This window comes from Lissotriton helveticus, chromosome 6 (genome assembly GCF_964261635.1).
Source record: "Lissotriton helveticus chromosome 6, aLisHel1.1, whole genome shotgun sequence".
In the NCBI taxonomy this organism is placed as follows: Eukaryota; Metazoa; Chordata; class Amphibia; order Caudata; family Salamandridae; genus Lissotriton; species Lissotriton helveticus.
The window spans coordinates 1,165,768,201-1,165,790,263 of NC_136067.1; the positions used below are offsets into that span (position 1 = coordinate 1,165,768,201).

Below are 22,063 nucleotides of genomic sequence, written 5' to 3' on the forward strand. Positions count from 1 at the left end.
GCACCCAGCCCTCACTGTTTACCTCCTGTCACCTGTGTGTCTAGGAAGCTGGGGTCCGCGAGAAAGAGTACGCTGCAGCAAGTCCTTAAAATGAAACCAATATGAATGAGGCCAGAGATTATATTATTATCTACAGCAACATCGCTTGCCTGCACATGTGCACCCAGGCTGCTGCACCCCAGCCCCTTCCCTCGCACTGTGCTCAATTGCAGCTGCTGCGCACCGAGGCTTCACTGCTCACCTGCCACCACCGGTGTGTCCAACTAAATGCCCGTGCAAGCTCCGAGTCCGGGGTGCCTCTCTAGGGTGGCACAGCAGGTCTCCGGTCGGGGACGATGTCTTGATACCAGGATGGAAGGTGTCAGAATGCCCAGGGCATCATCACGGGGTGAGCACCCGCTCCGCCCATTTTGGTGCAACCAATTCAGTGTCTGAAAAGGGAGAAATAATATAATGGTGGAAACATCTGGAGGGCAAATGAAGGTTTATTTCAAGCTTAATAGAGAACACCAGTTGAGTGCATCCTTCCTTCTTGAAGTATGATCTACCAACTGTTAGTGGTAATCGTGGTTCAAAGAGGAGTTAGAGTGCACGGGAATACACAAGGTTAGAAGCATAATGTGCGTGTGCAATGCAGCCTGTGTGCATTTACACTTAGTAATCAGCTCACTACAGTGCCCCAAAAGCCAACGTCACGAGTCTGTAGGGCAGAGCTGCCCACTGGCTCAGGCCTACAGTACGGTCCAGCAGGTCCTTAAAATGAGACCGAGATGTGCATGAATGAGGTCGGAGAACACACCATTACGGACAGCAACATTGCTTGTTCCCACCTGCGCACCCAGGCTGATGCACCCCACCCCTCCCGCAGCACTGCGCTCAATTGCAGCCCCTGTGCACCCAGGCCCCACTGCTCACCTGCTGTCATTGTTGTGTGTCGAAACACGACGGGCAGCAGTGTTCACAATTCATGTGCAGTGTTGATTGCAGGATGGTGTACACCTCATGGATCCCTTTCAAAACACGACGTCCAGTAGGGTTCACAATTCATGTCCATTGTTGATTGCAAGGATGGTGTATATCTCATGGATCCCTTTTTTTTTATTGCGCATTGTGATATGCGAGGTGGATGCGGCCATATCATCTGAGGCGGTGTGGAAGAACTGGGACATGTGGCGTCGTCGTTATCCTATTTATACATACCCAAAGTGGGCTGGGCTTGCAAACGCCAGGCCAGCGTAAGGGGTGTGAATAATTGTTCCGCGGACCTGGGCGTTGTTCAGTTCCTGCCTGGCCAGGAAGTGTAGCTATGTGTGTTTCTGTTGCAGTTTTGACGGCGCAGAATGCGCAATTTACATTAATGTAGCATGTACCGGGAGTGCGGCAACTATGGCTAATGAGATGCTGTTCGAAAACATTTTGAATGGACAACAACACATGCCGTTGTCAAGCTTGTGGATATACGCAGACATTCATGTAAATGGTGTGCGGTATTATTGAAAGTGTTGCTATCGCGAAGCGCACACATGTGACTGTGCTCGGATGGAAGGAGTACCAGCAATGAGGTTACGTCATACATAGTGATAACGCTCATTACAGTCAAGCAATGCATGTCAAACGTGATTCTGAAAGTCTCACATATGACGCACTACTATACTGGTAAAGCATGACAACAGAGCATACAGCAACACAAATGTACACATTACTCTTTACTGTTTGTCACTTGTGATCTAGGATGTGCACTCTGCCCGTGGCTGATGATACCCGTTCGAGCCACTAATACCCAGGCCGAAAGGCAGCACAATAATGTGCATACATACGAACCCAGAGCATCGTGTAACACACATTTGTTTTTTGATGTAACGTTTCGGATGCATGGCCATCACACGTGGAAGACTAATGTACAGATCATGAATATTGATCAAGATGATCGTTGCATGTTGTGTGTAGTATAAGATATGTGTACTCAGCAAAAAAAAAAAAAAAAAAAGCTCTCTAAGCAGAAGGGGTGTGTCTCATCAAACGCTGTAGAGAGTATGACTAAAATGGGTGGGTTCCTCCAACTGTTACTAGGGGAAATGTTATGAAGTAATCAAATGTTTTTATTTTTAAGGTCACATGGCAATCGCGTACCGAGCGCGCTAAGAGGCTGCACTCGACTCGATTTTGAGAAAATATATATACCATAATGTACGTTTATTACAGTTAGAAATATATAAATGTTTAAAATATTTTAGATTATCGCTTGCTCTCATATACACTTTAAAGTTATTTAGATATAGTTTTGAGACGTAAAAAAAAATGATGGAATGGCGTATCCCGGCGCAATATCCTACGTCTGACGTAACACAGGGCCTGGCAGTGTCCAATCGTCACATACGCAGCGGGCGCGACCCCATACGTACACGAACTAACGCGTGGCTTGGGACTGCGTACCCGGTCAATACCAAAGTAGCAGCTGGCGCGAAGTCCTACGTATATGATGTTACGCAGGACGCGGTGCCACAAATCCGTCGGATAGGAAATGTGCATAATTTACGAGTTTAGCATTATGGCGGATAGGATTTGCGTGGTGATGGAGCTTGGTACACTATCGGTATAGAGCTGCAGTTTTCTCCCCCAAAAAAATATACAAATTTTTTGGGGAAGATATAAAACATTACATCATTTTTAAAGTTAAAAAAAGAAGCATAATAGATTTCCAAAATATTTTTTTTATTAATTATAGGTTTTATAACATTAAAATAGGAAATTAACATTAAAAAACCCATTGAAATTCACTGAAAAAAACATAGGTTTTACAGACTTATAGTTAGAATTTAGCATTTAAGAAACCTTTGAAATTCATACAAAAAAACATAGGTTTCAGGGACGTTATAGTTAGTTGGACATTTGACTCAGAAAACCAGAGAAATTTGCCTGTTATAATTAGTTGAGCTAACTATAACTCGCGCGCCTGCAGTGCATTGCTGATGATGTCACATATTACATCAGCAGACACCAATTACAGCCCTAATCCGTGACTTGTCCACTAATCGCCAGCTAAAAATTATTTCATGGAATGTTGCTGGCCTTAGTAACAAGCTATCACTACCCCATTGGAATGAGCTGGTAGGGGGCTACGATATCTGTGTTTTTCAAGAAACATGGAGCGTGGTTCCATTACACAAATCGGGCTACAGCTGTTTTTACACACCTACTATTACCAAAGGAAGGGGTCGCCCTTCGGGAGGGCTGATTATATGGGTTAGCCTTGTCCTCAACTGTACTATGCTCATTTGCCAATCCTTGAGCCCAGATATCATGAGGCTTACCATTAAGAGCGAGGGGGAGGGATTGTGTTGGACTTATTTCATGTTTACATAAGGGGGACAAGAGGGGGTAAAACCTCACCTGTTCTTGCGTTACTTGAACAGGGCCTATCTGATTGTCCGCCCCATTCTAGATTTTTAGTCGCTGGTGATTTTAACATCACCTTTGAGCCCCTCGGTGCAGAAGATATAGTCGGGATAGAGGAGGAAGACAATAATTGGGGTAACCCTCCGCTGTCCGTACCCCCAGTAAAACGATGGGCCCAGATGGCTATCCAACTATATGCACTCACCCTGGAATACGGTTTAAGGGCAGTGAATGGCAGGACTAGATCTGATGCTCAAGGGGCATTTACATGTAATAGAGTAACTAGCCCATCCCGTATAGACTACATCTTAGTGGATGTTAGGCTATGGGGCTTTGTCCTAGATATGGAGGTGGGCAATACTACTGATAGTGATCATAATCCCCTTTGCATGTCACTGAGGTCCCCCTGGACACCATCTTGTTCCACACTATCCAACCACATCTACTCTGTGACCAAAGAGGTGATGCATTCAAATTCTAGAAGAGCCCTGAGATGGCAAAAGGTCGCTCTAGAAGAAGCAAAAATGGAGACCATTAAGCAAATCCTTTGTGAAAAAACAATTGAGTTAAGAGAAGGAATAGTAGCAGGGCCAACTCATGTCCTTAGTATACACTCGCGTACCATCGAGCAAATCTGTATTCACTTTAAAGCCCCGAAAAGGCCCACTAAATCTGTCGTTCCAACCGGAAAGTGCAAAAAATGGTACACTAAGGAGTGCAGACTTAAAAGGAAGGCTCTGATAATTGCAATTAGAGCCAAGAAGAGCCCAGCTATTAAAAAGTTTCAAGGCAGGAATATAGAAAGGTGCAGCACCAAGCGAAGCTAGATTGGGTAGAAAGCCGATGGGATGACCTTAAAAATGCTAGCCTAGAAAGGCATACTAATCGTTTCTGGTCATTGGTCAGACAGGCAAATATGGGTGAGTTAGAACAATTCCCCAACCACATAACATCCCAAGTCTGGTATGACCATTTTCGTAACCTATACTCTTGAGTCCAATAGCCCAAATGCGGAAGCCCAACCCGCTCAGCCCACATTAACTCTTGAAGAAGGCGACTGCGACCTATTTACATTAAAAGAAGTCGAGTCAGCTATAAGAAAGATAGCGCCCGCAAAAGCCCCAGGACCTGATGGCCTACCAGGGGACCTGTTCCTCGCTGACTGGGACAATTGGGCAGAGTACATTCTCCTCCTTATTAATTCTATCTCTGGAGGATGCCCAGTCCCAGATTCATGGAAGGGAGCTGAGGTAGTCCCTATTTATAAAAAGGAGGCCACAGAGGACCCTTCCAACTACAGGCATATCAGCCTTATAGATGCAATGCAGAAGCTAGTTGGCAGGGTCATATTGCAGAGGATTCAACTGTGGGCTGAGGAAGAGGACATTCTTTCACAATATCAGGCGGGCTTTCGGACCAATACAGGAACTGTGGACCAGGTCTTTAGGCTTCTTATGATCCATAGGAAAGTGGTGGCACTTGGTAAGGGCAGCCTTTATGTTGCCTTTATCGATCTGAAGACTGCCTTCGACCTGGTCCCCAGGGACAAGCTATAGCATGTATTGAAAGTATGGGCATCCCTCTATTGATCCTTAACCTCCTTATAAGGCTACACGAGGGCAACTATGCGCAGATCAGGTGGGGGTGCCAGGGACAGCTTACTGACAGGATCCCAGTAAACAGTGAAGTACGCCAGAGTTGTGTGATGGCACCCACCCTGTTCTCATTATATGTGGATCGGGTGAAATTTCTGCAAGAAGTACCAGCAGATGCCCCATTCCTGGCAGGCAACAAGGTGCCAACTCTCCTGTTTGCTGATGACACACTACTGATCTCGAAGACCCCGGCAGGGCTCCAGAAGCTTTTGAATAGGTTCCAACTTTTCTGCAATACCTGGGGACTAGTCATAAATACATCTAAAACAAAGTTTATGACTCTCAATCCCCAAAAATCTTTTAAGAATAATATCACTCTAGGTGGAACCTGTCTTGAGAGAGTCAACACCTTTAACTACCTTGGGATACGCCTTTCTGACAAAGTTCAATAGAAATTTCATCTGGATAAAATGCTCTTGAACCACAAGCGTGCGGCTGGGGCGTTTACCAAAGAACATCGCTTGTCCTATAGTAGACCTATTGCCCCAGCACTCATTGTGTACGAAGCTAAGGCAGTCAGTTTGGCCCTTTACGGCGCCGATTTATGGGGCTTTGATAATCTTGATGACCTTGTTAGATCAGAAAATAAGTTCTTCAGGGAACTCATTATGATGCCACAGGGAACACATTTAACCCCCTTGCTATACGATCTGGGTGGACGTCATATTAAAGATTTGGCCAAACTTCACCCCCTGTTGTACTGGGCACGCCTTAGGCGCACTCCAGAACTTATCTATGCCGAAGCCTTCACTGAGGTAATGGGATTGGACACTGGTAAAAACATAAAATGGATTTAAAATGTTAAGGCACTGCTGATAACCCTGGGACTCAAAGAGTCATGGGAATCCCAAAACCCGCCGAGCAAAGCAGAGCTGAAACGTACTTACTGGGATTGGATAGATGCCTGAGATCTCAGTAACCCAAATCCAGGAAGGCTTACAGAGGAGTTGTTTGAACATAAACCATCTAGAGCCCTGGAACCTTATCTAGATGTGATCCAGACCCCAAAGAGATAGGACTCAATATACTCAATTCAGATTTGGCACAATCTATGAAGTGGCGCCCCCTCAACCAGACCGCCACAGAATGTCCGTCTTGTGGAAATTCTAAAGAGAGTATCGCACACCTTATGTTTGTCTGCCCTGCTTATGCTAGTGCTAGGTCTTGCGCCAATTTGTAAGAAACTAGGCACCACTAACAATCGAGATGCCCTACGTATACTCAGAACAGACCCAAGAACTTTATACGTTTGTGCCGTTGCCAAGTTTTTGGGACGAGTTTGGTTAATCAGGCTTAGGGCTATACGAAGGGCCTCCCAAAGCTGTCACAGTGATTAAGAGCATGAACACTGAACAGATGAAGCTTGTAATGCTACACTTTGATCTAGATAATGAATTTTTTATACCTTAAATCCAATTTCCCTTTGTCTTAAACTGTTTTCAACCAAATTGATTATTTATAACGTTGTCAAAAGCTGTAATTTTTATCAAACTAAGGAGAATTGTGTTGCATGTTTTTATCTATTTGGTGAATTATATCTTATATTGAAACCTTTTTATTGCTGTTATGATATCTATATCGAAATAAAGCTTGACTGACTGACATATTACATCACTCATGATATGGCCAGTGACATCACTGATGACACCTCAAATGACATCACTGTTGACATCACTCATGACATCATCCATGTGGTAATCTGATGCACATACTGATGCCCTAATATACACCTTGATACACCCATTCTAAAATGCAGTCTATTTTTGAAACCATACACACAAGAATGCCATATTCTACATACCACTCACTATTTCCTAGGTCTACACACACATCCAGTCACTTATACATGTAGTTACTCATCAATACAGGACTGTAATATGCACTCATACATCCAGTCACACTCTGCCACTCATCCATAGAGTTACTCACACACCTAGTCAGTAATGCAAAGAATCAATCACATACCCATTTACTCATGTATACAGTTATGCACAACAACTCAGTTATTTATAGACCTACCACATCACTTATTTATGCTAACACATATTTACTGTCTTATACAATCACTGATAGAAGCAGCATATGTGGTTAGTCACAGATATACCACTGAGACATCCATTCACTCATCAACACACCCATACACACAGTAACTCACCCATACAGTCCTTCTCAGATGCACTTTTGAATCCATACAACCAGACATCAGACATCTGTGCACAAACTCATACACCCCGCCCACCCAGCCACACAGACACCCAGGGACCCATACAGATACTCGGACAACAAATCCATAACCCATATAGACACTCATGTAGCTATTCAGCAACCCACGCAGTTGCTTACACAGCAACTGAGAGATTAATAGAGACTTTCACACAGTTTAGTCACTAAATCATGTATTCAGTAAGACGCATTCAATCACTCACTTATACAGTCAGTCACGCACCTACTAAATAATCCCTTTAGGCACTTGTAAACACATTCATTCTTCAATACACCGTGGCATAGATATATATTAAAAATATTTAAACTTTACAGAAACACACATTCACTGGATGATGTCATCAGTGATGCCATTTGAAATGTCATCAGTGATGTCATCAGTGACGCCACTGACCATGTCATGAGTGATGTAATATGTGACATCATCAGCAGTGCATTGCGGGCACACAAGTTATAGTTAGCTCAACTAACTATAGCAGGCGAATTTCTCTGGTTTTATGAGTCAAATGTCCAACTAACTATAACGTCCATGAAACCTATGGTTTTTTTGGTGAATTTCAAAGGTTTTGTAATGCTAATTCCTAACTATAACGTCTGTAAAACCTATGTTTTTTTCAGTGAATGTGTATATATATATATATAAACAGGAATGTTGGTTCTGATTGAAATAATTTACAGGGTACAAATTTAACAATTTGCAGTATTTTGCACAGATACTCAATTTCCACTAATAAGCGTAATTTTGCACATATCAATTTTATAGGCATTGGAGCCGAAATGTTTTAAACTTATATTGTAGAATTGTTATGAAACAAATCATCGTTTTTTTATATATAAGATGCTCATATAAAGTATGCAATAGATTGTAAATAACCATTTCAAGGCATTTATGCTGTTACTCTCATCAAATAGAAATGGTCTAAAATTAATGAGAATGAAACCTGAATCTCTTAATAGGCATCTATACATGTTTAGACAAATTATTTATTATGCAAAATTATCAAATTTGGAGCAAATGCATTAATGCAAGAAATTTGTGCTCGGATATTATCTGTGACAGTTTATCCAATGGTTCCTTTAACTAAATATTATTATTGTTGTTTGAGGACATAATATGGACAGAAGTATTTCTTCACTGTTTTTCATCACATCGCAATGTTTGAAAAAATGAGTATTTAAAATCATACCAAACTGCTGTGTCGCTATGTGATCAAGGTTACCTGATAACCGAAACGCGTCATGCCGATAATACTATTTCACGCGAGCTATTAAAACTTCTAACCATTAATTTGCCTGCCTCTGGAGGTCCTTCTTTCTGTGTGGTGTGGAAATCGCCGAAAAAGCAACAGATTCTGCAACGATATATATATATATGTACACATACATACACACACAATAAGTGTGTGTTTACATGGGGAGGAGACAGTATTCTAAGTAGTGGGGGATTTTGGGGGGAAGGGTTGGAATATCACTTTTTATTGAATCTCTTTCTAGCAGTGCCCAATCAGCTCTGAATTTAGTAAAATTAATTGATGGAGGTGTCGGGATGATCTCAGTGTTCTGTCTTTTTATTTGTAGCCAAGGCAGAAGTGGGAATAGCAGCTGCATTACCTTCGCCCCTTTTCTTCCTGCCCCATTCTCACAGTGCAGAATGTTTTTTCAGCCATGTTGCAGAGCATTGCAGCCACGCTATAGCTGCCCGCGTCACTGTTTTTTAAAAAACTTTTCAGCCATGTTAAGTGGCTAATTAAAATAATGACAATGCTAATATATATCACATACATGATACCTACTGGCTTTGGTAATGTTTGTAGAGGAAAGTAATTCTTAGATTTGTGAGCCTCAGATTAGAACTGTTCAGAGTAGCATACTTGAGTCACCAGAGTGTGTTGATGGATTGTCTGCTCTATTGACGCACACAAACGCTCGCAAAGTGAGATTTTTGTGACTACATTGTTCCACAAATAGGTGTTTTTTTGACCCAGGTTATAAGGAAAGCTGTGCTGAATGTTTTAACTCTACTCTGCATTCCCAAACATTGCTTTGGGTTTGGCATCGCTTATAATGGCCCTATATCAAGTAATGATCAGCAGATTCAGGATGATTTGATTTCTCAATGTTTGACAGTCTTTTGCTGTATTGGCACTTACAAGGTTTTGGCATTTTAATAAAACTCATTGTTTTCCAGCATCATGCAACAGAAAACAAATTCTAGTACGTAACTGTTTCTGCCAGATGGCAAGTTAAACCCCTTTTGTGTTATTTTTAGGTCTCACGCCTAGTGTTGCAGGGCGCAGCACTGCCCGTGCAGCGCAAGACATTTAGTAGGTAAAACTGAGGTTTCAGATGCTGACCTAGGAATGGCACACGCACAAGCGTTTGCTTTTCCTTTGGGGTCACGCTATTTGGCTTTGTGTGCATTGTGTGCTCTGCTCATGGCCTATTGGTGTCTATTACACTCACCGGCCTTTATGTGGTTTTAATTATCGTGCCCAGACTCTGGCGCGATAATTGAAACCCCATGGCTCGCTGTGGTGCGCGTGCACCACTCGCGGGCTATTCCGGTTTTTGCATCCATTTCACGGGGAAGCAACTAAATGAAAGAACTGCTGACGTCTTGTTTAGCATTATGTTCCCAGTTAGTTGCATGACTTTATTTCCAAGCCAGCAATATATTTTCTAATATTTTAGCCTCCTGCTGACAATTTTGCGGCTTTAAAGCACTAAGCCTTACTAGAAGTTTATTTTGGATATGAGCGCGGACGTATTTACACGGTTTTATATATACACTGTGAACTGCGTGACTTTTCCTGACACATGGGAATAGGATTAAATAAAGGTGACGCAGTAGGCCCCCTCAGTGACATGAGCTGTGTGGTCGGTCTTTTTGGAGAGAGGCGGTATGAACTATACTACACCCGCCTCCAGGTACGAGCAGGTGCAGGATCCTGTAGGTGGGGATTGGATGAGCCTCCCACCCCCCAGTCCTGCCTGTGGAACTACCACTGCTTGGTGTAGGTAGGGCGCATAGCTGTGCACAGGTGATGGGCGTGGGTGCCCTAAGTCAAGTGTAGCGAGCTGAGCTGTGGCCAGTGTGTGTTCGGAGCAAGAGCTGTGGCATGATAGAGATGGGGTCTGGACCGGGACTCTGGAGCTGCGCTGGGTAGTGAGGAGCGCTGGATGGACCAGGAGCTGTGCTCGTGTAGCAAGGGAGGCTAGAGCTATGCTCGGCAGTGAGGGGTCTAGACCAAAAGCTGTGTGTGAGGAGAATGAGGAGCTGTGCTCTGGTAGTGATGGCGGGAGGAGCTGTGCTCGGGTAGCGAGGGCGGGAGGAGCTATGCTCGATGGTTGGGGTCTGGACTAGGAGCTGTGCAGTGGGGAGGGCTGGACCAGGAGCGATACTTGTCAGTGAGAGGTCTGGAGCATGATCTGTGAGATGGAAGGGGGAGGGAGGGTCTGGAACAGGACTGGAGCGGCCACAGGGGCTTGCCTAATAACACCCGTTCTCCTGTGCAGGTAATGCTATCCGGCAGAGGTAGGACGCGTGACAGCGCGTGGAGGCGTGAGTGAAGTCACGCCTGACCAGACACCTATAGTGTGGCTCTTTGCGGGAGCAGTTGGGGGGAGTCTAGGACATTGGAGCAGGGGTGCTGCGGATTGATTTGAGGAGAGCATCCTATGACATAGGGAGGCATATTTACTTAGAGCTGGAGGTACCCCCGAGCCTTTGCAGGAAGTGGTGGGGCACAGGGTTGTTGACACTGCCGGGCTGAGGCACTGCTGAGGTGGGGGAGCAGCCATGGAGGAGGAGGACCAAGCGGCCTGTCTAGAGCTCCAGGAGGAGACGGGTATGTCCGATGGCTTTTCCAGGCTCTGGAGCGATGTGATGGGGATGCTGGTGAGTTTTTGTGTGCAGCCGGTGAGAGGGTCCGGGGAGGGGAGAGCGCTGGGGAACAAATTACCGAAGACCCAGCAGACCTTAATCATACCTGTTTGGACCCGAGAACTTTCATAGCATTCCTAATGCATTAGTGATCCCAAGATGTTCCCTTGCAGGCGTGAAGAGATCATCCAGTCATATTGGTGAAGGTGCATATTGGGTATTGTAGTCTTGCTTATGCAGCGAAGAAAGTAAATCTGTAAGTACCGGGAGGGAGCAAAAAGGACTGAGAGCCATCCCTACACACTCCTGACATGATGCAACATTGTACTGTTCTTTATTGCTTTGTTGGCTTTTACTAATGTAGCGCTTGATTTACAGTGGCACAGTAGTTGCCACCCACAAAAAAATGTTTAGGCTATTAATTGATTAGGCTGCTCTTATGCTCCGTTTTGTTTGTATTTACTTCGCCTCATCGAGCATTTTACACAGTGATGTGTATATACGTCACAGACGTTATTTCTGAGAACATCCTGACCAGCGATTGCTGCGCAGCAAGCGTGACAGGGAGCTCAAAACATACCTTCACTTACCAAAACAAAGGCGTTCCACACCAAAAGGAATGCATTCAGTGGACATGACAAAATGCCATGAACTGTGTTTTCAAATCAATGTCGTCCTATGAAATGTGACGGAAACATTCAGTGAGGCACTTGGAAGGCAACGATTCGTCATTGTTTTAATTTTAAGATGTTTTTGTTCTTTTGTTTGGTTCCTCGAAATGTGTTTAGCGGGTTTGTTTTGGTTTGTTTTGGACTGGTCTTAGTTTTCATGCATGACTTTGTTGGTTCCCCCCCAGAGTGAGGGAGAAAGTGTATGACCCAGAAGTACTTTCCCTGCCAGACTTGGCAGGGAAAGCTGCGACTAGTGCGTGCGCCCCGCCTGTGCACCCAGGTGTGGTGCAAACCCTTTCTGATTACGTTATCCCTGTCACCTGAAGGCATTCTGGAGATTACATACATACATACATAGAATTCCACTTTGTAGAGCGAAAATCAGATTCTTGTAAGGTGTCAAATTCAGACTTCATTGTCTCCATACAGAGCCTTGAGGTTTTCCATTTGTTTGCATAAACAGCTGATGCAGTCATGTTTTTCCTATTCTGGCACTTGCAGCCCTGAGCTAAACACTGGGCCAACAGGACTACAAATCCCAGAATGCAAAGCAAAAACCTTTACTGGATTAGTTTGTCACGCATCGACTTTGGAAGTTTCACGGAGACGTCGAAACCACATCCGAACCCAATGGCGGAAAAAAACAATCTGGGGATGGAGTCGATGCCCATGCGCACTGTAGTCCAGGGGAGGAGCCACCTATCTCGTGATACTTCGAAGACTCTTCCAGGACAACAATGTGCAATCATCCGGACCCAACACTAGGCGGCGATCTATGCAATAGATATGAATGTTAGCAGCCCTACATGCCAAGAACAGATGCATACTGGTAAGTAGCATATTCAGTTCTCCCACTGGTGTCTTCTTTGGTGAAATATGTTACCGTGGCACACTGAGAGCACCTATCTGTATTGTGTCGTTAAAATATTCTTCGGGTAAATTGTTTCTGCGCCAAGTGTGCTTTTCAGCTCCACGGTACATTTCCGAGGCCTGGCTGCTGAAACGTGTCCATGGAACGAGTTTAGAAGCAGGGTTCAAGTTTCCACATATTGTGCAAACGTAAGGAGCACTCCAACTACATTTGGAATTCACAGTTCAGCTTCGCCTGGCACGCATTGTAAAACTGACAGGTCACATGCGCACCCCTGAAAGTTTTGTGGACAGTTTTAGGGAGCACGTGGTGTTCATTGATTTCAACAACATACGCAGGGATTTTCACAGGGGTGTATTACTACCACATTGGTAGCAGGTGTAGTGGCACCGGGGCACACTGAACCCTCATTATTGCTGAATTTCAGATTGTAAACAGAGGCCAAAGGGCCCATTTGGTTTCTTGCACTCTGGCCCATGATACCTTGGCTACGTCACTGGTGACACAATTGAATTAGGACTCCTATTTCATGGTCGTACCACAGAATACTAGCTTGAGACCACACCATTGACCTCCCTGTCAGTCATAAGTGTTACTTGAGTGGTAACTTTTCCTGTATTTGCAAAGGGGAAGGGGTCCCCTTTTGCGAGTGCATTACCACCCTCTTGAAGAGGGTGGTAATTTGCAAGTGTTTTGTCCCGGCAATTGCGGACGCAAAACATTCATATACGGGCTTGCGCTCGCGATTAGTAAGGGAACGCCCCTTCCTATAATAGCAAGTCGCAAAACCTACAAACGGGTTCGCAAACCCGTTTGTGCATGCAAAAACAGTTGTACATATAGCCCTTAGACAGTTAAGCCTATCAAAGTGCCAGATAGAGTTAAAATAATGAACAGTACCTCATTTTTTACACAAATATAAACAGTTATACAGAAAAGCCAAACATCTTCTTGCAGGTTCAATGAATGGTGGTCCTGTTAATAATTTAAAATACATTTCATTAAGCAGCTTGTAACTTAATAAAATGGTCTGTGGTCAAAATTACGCCATGTAATATCAAAAATATTAATAGTAAAAATCTTCAACATTTGACCATGTAAAAGCTTGCTATTTCTGTCCGGTCTTCATTGATAAGAACCAGTACTTAAGTAGAAATAGTAAATTTCTGTGTAAGTGTTATCTTTGGAACTGCGGTAATTCGAGGTTCAGCCTCTTCTTCTTTTTGTAATTCTGGATTATTTCTTAGTTACATGTTTAACCTTGGAAGGATGACAGGCCACAATTGACTTGCAGTTATTAAAAAACGTGATCTGCAGGTCATATTACACAGAAGAAACACGTTCTGTAGCTGAGCTGTCATTCATATCTTACAAGTTTGTATCACTAACATAAGAAAGGGACCCTTGAAGTGCCGTGTGGAGCCCCAAGGAACAACCAGCCAACACAAGAACTGATCTGAGGTAGAATTATTTTGTTAGAGGTAAACATCTCTCGCCTTGTTTTTAACAAGAACATATTTTGCAAAACATTAATGACTGACAAACAATTACCGCTCGTGTTACTGACGCTGCAGCTGCTTGCTCTGTTTTGCTTCGTCTGCCTTCCCCTGGAGCCTGTGAGGCATTCTATCTGCTGACTCGTCGTTGGACCTGCTAGAGACACCTTGTGGCTGCAGAGGAGAGAGAGGCGCCGGCCCCGGGACTGCGAGGACCAGCATACAACACCTTCCAGCTGGTCCTCTTCCCGCGTGAGCCGCGCCCCCTCCCAGTGCCACGCCCCCAACCAGTTCGATAACTTCTCGCGGCCCCCGCTTCGCGGGAGCCGCTCGTGTTACTGACGCTGCAGCTGCTTGCTCTGTTTTGCTTCGTCTGCCTTCCCCTGGAGCCTGTGAGGCATTCTATCTGCTGACTCGTCGTTGGACCTGCTAGAGACACCTTGTGGCCGCAGAGGAGAGAGAGGCGCCGGCCGCGGGACTGCGAGGGCCAGCATACAACACCTTCCAGCTGGTCCTCTTCCCGCGTGAGCCGCGCCGCCTCCCAGTGCCACGCCCCCAACCAGTTCGATAACTTCTCGCGGCCCCCGCTTCGCGGGAGCCGCTCGTGTTACTGACGCTGCAGCTGCTTGCTCTGTTTTGCTTCGTCTGCCTTCCCCTGGAGCCTGTGAGGCATTCTATCTGCTGACTCGTCGTTGGACCTGCTAGAGACACCTTGTGGCCGCAGAGGAGAGAGAGGCGCCGGCCCCGGGACTGCGAGGACCAGCATACAACACCTTCCAGTTGGTCCTCTTCCCGCGTGAGCCGCGCCCCCTCCCAGTGCCACGCCCCCAACCTGTTCGATAACTTCTCGCGGCCCCCGCTTCGCGGGAGCCGCTCGTGTTACTGACGCTGCAGCTGCTTGCTCTGTTTTGCTTCATCTGCCTTCCCCTGGAGCCTGTGAGGCATTCTATCTGCTGACTCGTCGTTGGACCTGCTAGAGACACCTTGTGGCCGCAGAGGAGAGAGAGGCGCCGGCCCCGGGACTGCGAGGACCAGCATACAACACCTTCCAGCTGGTCCTCTTCCCGCGTGAGCCGCGCCCCCTCCCAGTGCCACGCCCCCACAATCAGACATATCATTATTTAAACAAGCCCTGTAACGCGCATCGCGGGACGCGCGCGGGTCGCAGCTCGGGGCGAAGCCCGGGCAAAGGGCGGGCCGTCTGTGGCCGTCCGGGGACGTATAAGGACGGGACGGGCCACCTTATTTTCATTTTCATTCTAATTTCTACCTCAACCAATATGATTATGTTACCATAGGGTCCTTGGATCGAGCAACAACCGGCGTCAACGCGGTAAGTGTAACTTCCGTCTACATGATAGTCGACTCTCAAAGCTGTCAAAATATTTTAACAACTACAGAGCGATAAATATCATTTAAAATCTTAACAAATTTGACTAAGGAAAATTTTATGGCCTTCAAAAAACTCAGATCTCGCACTATATTTATGAAGAGAATGGGCACCGAGGAAGCAGTCAGAAAATCTTCTGACAAGGCAATAAAACAAGGTCAGATAACTGGAACACCTGCAATCAGTAACTACTTTTTAGCTTTATCACCAAAAAAGAAAACTCCTTCACACGTCCAAGAAATTCCTTTAAAAACTGAAATAACAACATCAAATGAGGCAACAGAGCTGCCCCTCCTAGACTTACAAACCACTCAAATCTCAAGTGTTTCGGGCTTCGAACTCAACCAGATGATTTTATTTTCAACACAGGAATCACAAATCCCGATTCACGAGTCCTCACATCTAACATCTTTAACACCCATAAAACGATTAGGTAGCCTCTCTGGTTCTGAGGATCCTTTTCAAAATGACATAAAGCTGATGGAAAATATCTCAAATCTTCAGTTAAATCCTGACAATTTATTTACCAGGTCCCAGAATCAATTCTTAGAACATAAAACAGACCTGGATATATCATTGGACCCATTTCTCCCTAACGACATCAATTCATCAAATACCGTGACACCTATTTCAAAGGCTCTTTACACCTTACAGGAAATACTGGAATCGGTTCTATCCTTTTTAGGTAATATTTTGGAAAATTCCGATCAAACTTTGGATGTTCAAATTGGTATATTAACATTTTTGGTAGAAGAAAAGAGGAAAAAAGATCTTTCTGATGCAACAAATAACAAACAGATAATTGATGCGAAGCAGGATAACTATAATACTTCTACTAATAATATCATAAGTTCTGAATCTGAAACCAAATGTGATATCAGTACCCAAACAACCGATTTAAAAATACCAGATCAATCCAACAAAAAGATACGGAAAAAGCCCAAGGATGTTAAAATATATTCCTTGAAGAATCTTTTTAGAGAAGAGCCTTTATCCACAGCTAAAGAGTTCTCTATTTTTTCGGTTGCCAAAAAACAAAATTTGAAAAAAAAAGGATCCGATGAAGAAGAACAAGGAACCTCCACTAAACTTTCACCTGATGAAGCTGGAAACGACACGATCTCCCAAACAAAACTTAATAAAGGAATAAAGGGAAAAAATAGAAATAGGAAGCCGTTAAGAAGAATAAATAAAAAGAAATCCCGAAAGCTCAAATTCAAAAATGTAATCACCCCTCAAAATAACAGAGGGTCAAAACGACAAAATAATACTCGATTTTTCTTCGGTAGAGGCAACTAGTGATACAACAAATACACCATCAATAAAGTTATTGAACCACAAAGCGATTGAATATATACCTTCCAAAGTAACTGATAGAGTAGGTCAAACAAACAAGGAAATAACTGAGAAGAATAAGAAGTTGTCTCTAGGCGGGGAACTAACCGTGACTAATCGTCTACAGTTTGAAGAACTTTTTCCTATTGATAATCTACCATTAAATCGAGGAAGGATAATTAATTTGCTACAGCAAATACATTCTTTACAAACTATAACTAGCAAAGAAATAGATTTGGTGACCTTCCCCATAAAGGAAAATCGTAAAATAGCGGAAGTAATTTTCTGGTCATCAGTTCTTCCTGGGATTATCATAAAGGAACAAGAAACATTACATAAATGCGGCTACGATGTCATCGAAATATCCCCACCGGAGAACATTAAAATCAAAAACAAGTTTACTGGCCTCCTAGGAACTAACTTGAATATCCCAATTAACAATTGGTATTCCAATAACTCTAATTATGCTGATTCAGGACTAACTTGTTCAAGGAAGGAAATTTTGAAAATTCAGGTAAATAAAGGAGAAAGGAAAGTGTGGAACCAAGACCAAGAAGAAAATGAGGCAAAAAAAACATCAAAGTCTTGGGCTTGGGTCTCGGAGACCATAAACAGTAATAAATTAGATTACCAACAACAACTCACTGTTTAACAACGGTTTAAAGATCACCTCATGGAACATAGCCGGAAAAACAAACAATAAAATGAATGAAGCACTTAATAACTATCCTGACATTTTAGCTATACAGGAAACATGGGCAATTAAATCTTTTAACCAGACGGGCTATTATGTTTATGATATTCCGGCTATAGCAACGAACAGAGGCCATGCTAAGGGCGGATTGGCAATTTTACTGAGTGAGGAGCATTCATGGTCCCAAGCAGTTATCGAGTCCAAATCCGACAACTTCCAATGTATCAAGGTCTCACTGAAGACTCATAACCTTGACCAAAAAAAGGCCTTTCTACTTTTTAATGTGTATATTCCTCCAGGCACCAACCAGGACGTCACCCTGGTGGAAACCATGGATGCAATTGCACAGATAATCGAAGATCGAGCAAATATGTCATATCTAATCATGGGTGACCTGAATGCAAAAATCTCTAATGCAGAGATCAGAAAATGGGCAAATCTATATGAAGAAGAAACGCTGGAATTATCTATCCCAATATTCCCTAAAGGGAAAGTTTCTGACAAAAGAGGAAAATTGTTACTAGCATGCTTGCCAAATTTAAACGGGACAATCTTGAATGGTAATGTGGATGGTGATAGACCGGCGTCTTTTACAAGACGAGGGAATGGATCTCTATCAATAATTGACTATTTAATTTGTGGTATGGAGCTAGTGGATACAGTTTTACACTTGAGCATCAACTTTTCAGATGATAGCGACCATGCTCCTTTAAACTTAAATACTGGTTGGTCGGTAAAGTCCTCCTCGTCGAACCGAATTATGTTCCATAAAGCAATATTGAAATTAATAACAAACAGAGACGGATTTTTGGGAATTCGGCGACCTTAGACCACATCACTGAAATGATCTCACAAAATCAACTTTTAACTAGTATATACTCCGAAGATCAAATAACAAACTTTGAATGTATTATTACCAATCTTAAAAGAGCACTCCTAAGTAGGATCAAACAAGATAAAAAGAGAAACCACAAGATGTCTAACAAAAATACAATCAGGAGGAAGCTCAATAAACTCATTCGAGGGCAATACCTGAATTTTTCACCAGTAATACAGCAAGAAATAAACAAATTAAAAAATCAATTAAGAAGAGAGAACAGTCAAAAAAGAATGTTGCAGGATAAAAATTGGGTGGATATTCAAGAGGCGGCGAAAAAATATAATCAAAGAAAATACTGGTCTCTGATTGCCAAAACGACTGGAACAAAAAAGAAACTGCATGCTATACCAGTTCCACCACAAGAATGGGAAATTTATCTAACTGACCTATATAAAGAAAATGAAATTGGATCAGACAGAAATGATACTGATATTACTTCGGAAAACAAATCAAATTTGATAGTAAAAACGACAGCATTTTCTATAGAAATGCATATTAGAAAAGCAAGAAGTACTGCAGCGTCAGGTCCTGATCAAATACCCATTAAGGTTTTGCAGTTATATCCTAAAGAATGGAGTCAGATGCTATCACCATTTTTTAATTATATCTTCTGCACTGGGCGACTACCTAAGTCGTGGCAGGGGAGTATTATAATTCCAATATATAAAAAGGGGAGTCAAAATATCGCTGGCTACCGCCAAATAGCATTGATGGACGCTACTGGAAAAATCTTCGCTGCGGAGGTCTTGGATATACTAAAAGACTGGTCCTTCTCGCAGGGTCTAATACCTAAGTACCAAGCTGGCTTTTGTCCCAATCATTCAGTCACTGATAACATATCCATTCTCCAGACTATTTTAGACAAATACATCGGGCTGAAATCACAACCAGTGTACGCTGCGTTTATTGACTATTCTACAGCGTTCGATCGCGTAGACAGACCTACACTATGGAAAAAATTGAGGAGACTGGGGATTTCCGAAAATTTACTGCAGATTGTAATTGAGCTCCATACTAATACTTGGTCCCAGGTACAAATGGGGAGTGAAAAAGGACTGACTAAACCGATTAAAACTTCTAATGGCCTTAAACAAGGGTGCCTTCTCGCACCAATTTTATTTTCATTATATCTGAGTGATTTACCGTACCATCTGCAACAATGCTCTAGTTTGCCGCCAAAGATTGCTTTTCAAAGCATTCACGCTCTGCTATATGCAGATGATATAGTAATGCTGGACCTTACACCTTTTGGTCTTCAAAAACTACTGGATTCTCTAAATGTCTATTCTAAGGATAATTTTTTAATCCCAAACTTATCAAAAACCAAAGTGGTAGCTTTTTCAGGTAGGAAAAAAAGTGTCAAGTACTGTTGGAATCTTGACGGGACCAGAGTAGAGGAAGTAGAAGAATACACTTACCTCGGCAGGATTTTCACAAAGAATTTGCAAAACTCAAAACAAATAAACAACCTAAAGAGAAAATCAGAATTACATGCCGGGGCTCTCTCTAGATTGTACACTGCCACCGGTAATAGGCACTTCTCTTCACTACTAAAAGTGTACAGAGTAAAAATCCCCCCGGTTTTATCTTATGCCACTGAACACATACCAAGAAAGCAATGGTCCTATATGGACATAACCGAAGGAAAAATTTTGAAGAAAATATTAAAGGTCCCAAGATCAACACCTGTACAAGCTCTCAGATTGGAATTTTCATTAACAAGCACCTATGCTACAGCAATGGCCAATGTCATCAGATGGGCTTATAATATACTGCATGCAAAGGAAGGAACATTGCGATTCTTGTTAAAGATCGAGACATTCGAATTAGAAGCTTTAAAACTTAATTTTTTCAGGAATATGTCTGCAGCATTTAAAATTGCTAATCTCACCAAAGACATTTTGCTTACCTGGTCAAATTCCCAACTGAAACTCTTTTTGAAATGCTTCACACCAAGACTGAGTTTTGACCTTGATCTTGCATATTGTAGTAAGTTATCTACATACAAACCCTTTACCGAGACATTGGAATATAAGCAAATGCGGCCATATTTGGGATTTTGCCTTACGCACGGAGCTAGAAGGGCCATAATAATGTTGCGCTTAGGCATTTTACCTGTATCTACCTTTACCGCCAGATGGTCACAAGCAGGTTCCCCTATATGTAAATTTTGTCAAGGAGGTGATCAGGACATTGAGCATATTTTATTTGCTTGTCCCCATCCAAATTTAGTAATAGCACGAGCAAGATACCTTGACCCGATATATCGGAAATTTAAAATTACCACAGTAAATAATCTGTTATTAGTAGGTAAACAACCACCCAGTGAATGGGTTTGCTACAATTTTTATAAATTTCTAAAGTCTTTTTTAATATTGTATTAATTTCTAATGATTTTCCTTTTGTAAATTGTTTTTTAAGTTTGTGGTCCTCAGTTGAGTACCAAAGCAAATAAAAATCTTTTGACTTTTGACAAACAATTACTTCACCAATCAGCAACTTACAGTTCTTGGCAAATATTAATGCTCCCCATACAGATTACGTTAAAGTAGACATGTTCATTTTAACCAGCCCGATTCACAATTTTTGTGAGCCCACTATGTGACTCCTCTCCTTATTCTTGACATCCCCAGAAACCAGATAATAAAAGATCCCACCCGTAAGAAGAAGGTCCCCCAAAATATTGCTTCCTCAGAGTCACTCAGATAATCTATAATAACCATGCCCGAAGTAAGCCATCCCTTTAGGGCCCCCGAGCTTGTGGAAATGAGGTGGGCTGGGCAACCAGACCACTAATTGATACCCCGGTTACAGATCACATCCCTCACAACCCCAAAGAGCTAAAACAATGGAGCCCCCAGCCACATGCAGGCTATAAACTGCAGTGGCAGCGTCCACCATCAACCCAAATATTTGTAAGGCTCAAAAATGCGCATATTTTTCAAACTATTTGCATAACTTTTACTGTATTAAAATTAACAACTAACTACATTTTATTGCATATATTTCATATCTTCTGCCTAACCTGCTCTATCTTTTTGCATTTCTGTCAATTATTAATAGGTTACTTTGCTTATAAGGAGTCTATTTATTATTGCAAATACAAATGGAAAATTAAAGAACATAGTCATTTTCAATGCCAACAGCTCCAACTTTAACAAATGCGAGACCTATTGCATTGCAAATGCTTGTTATTTTTATGTTGCCTCCCTGCAAGCAATTAGACACACATTTTGTCTTCTTTTCAGGCCACAACACTGCTGACCATGGATAAATATGCACAGCAAGACATTCCAAATATTAACAATACGTGCTTTAAGCTGAACTCTTTTCAGCTACAGGCTTTACTGCAGAATTATCACTGTGCCCCTGATGAGCCGTACATCCCAACAGTAAGTCCATGCCGCTCTGGTGAAAGCACATCATATTACTTTATACATTTAATCCACTCTGGTCCAGTTGGATTTGTTTAAATTTAACGGTTCACATTTGTTGTCCTGGTGTATTGTGAAGTGTGTTGTGCTCTGACAAGGTGGTTGTGGGTCAAATTTTAATTTCTGTTATGGTAT

At 42.8% G+C, this 22,063-nt stretch overlaps 1 protein-coding gene across 14 annotated transcripts in view; it reads left to right on the forward strand.

The window, feature by feature from the left end:
• The window catches only part of AFDN (afadin, adherens junction formation factor), a 1,642,835-nt gene that overhangs the window by 809,834 nt on the left and 810,938 nt on the right, over positions 1–22,063 (forward strand). For all 14 annotated transcript variants that reach the window (XM_078648844.1, XM_078648846.1, XM_078648851.1 and 11 more), the window contains one exon: positions 21,743–21,886. In XM_078648844.1, coding sequence (XP_078504970.1) covers positions 21,743–21,886 — 144 coding nt within the window. The remainder of the gene's footprint in view (positions 1–21,742; positions 21,887–22,063) is intronic.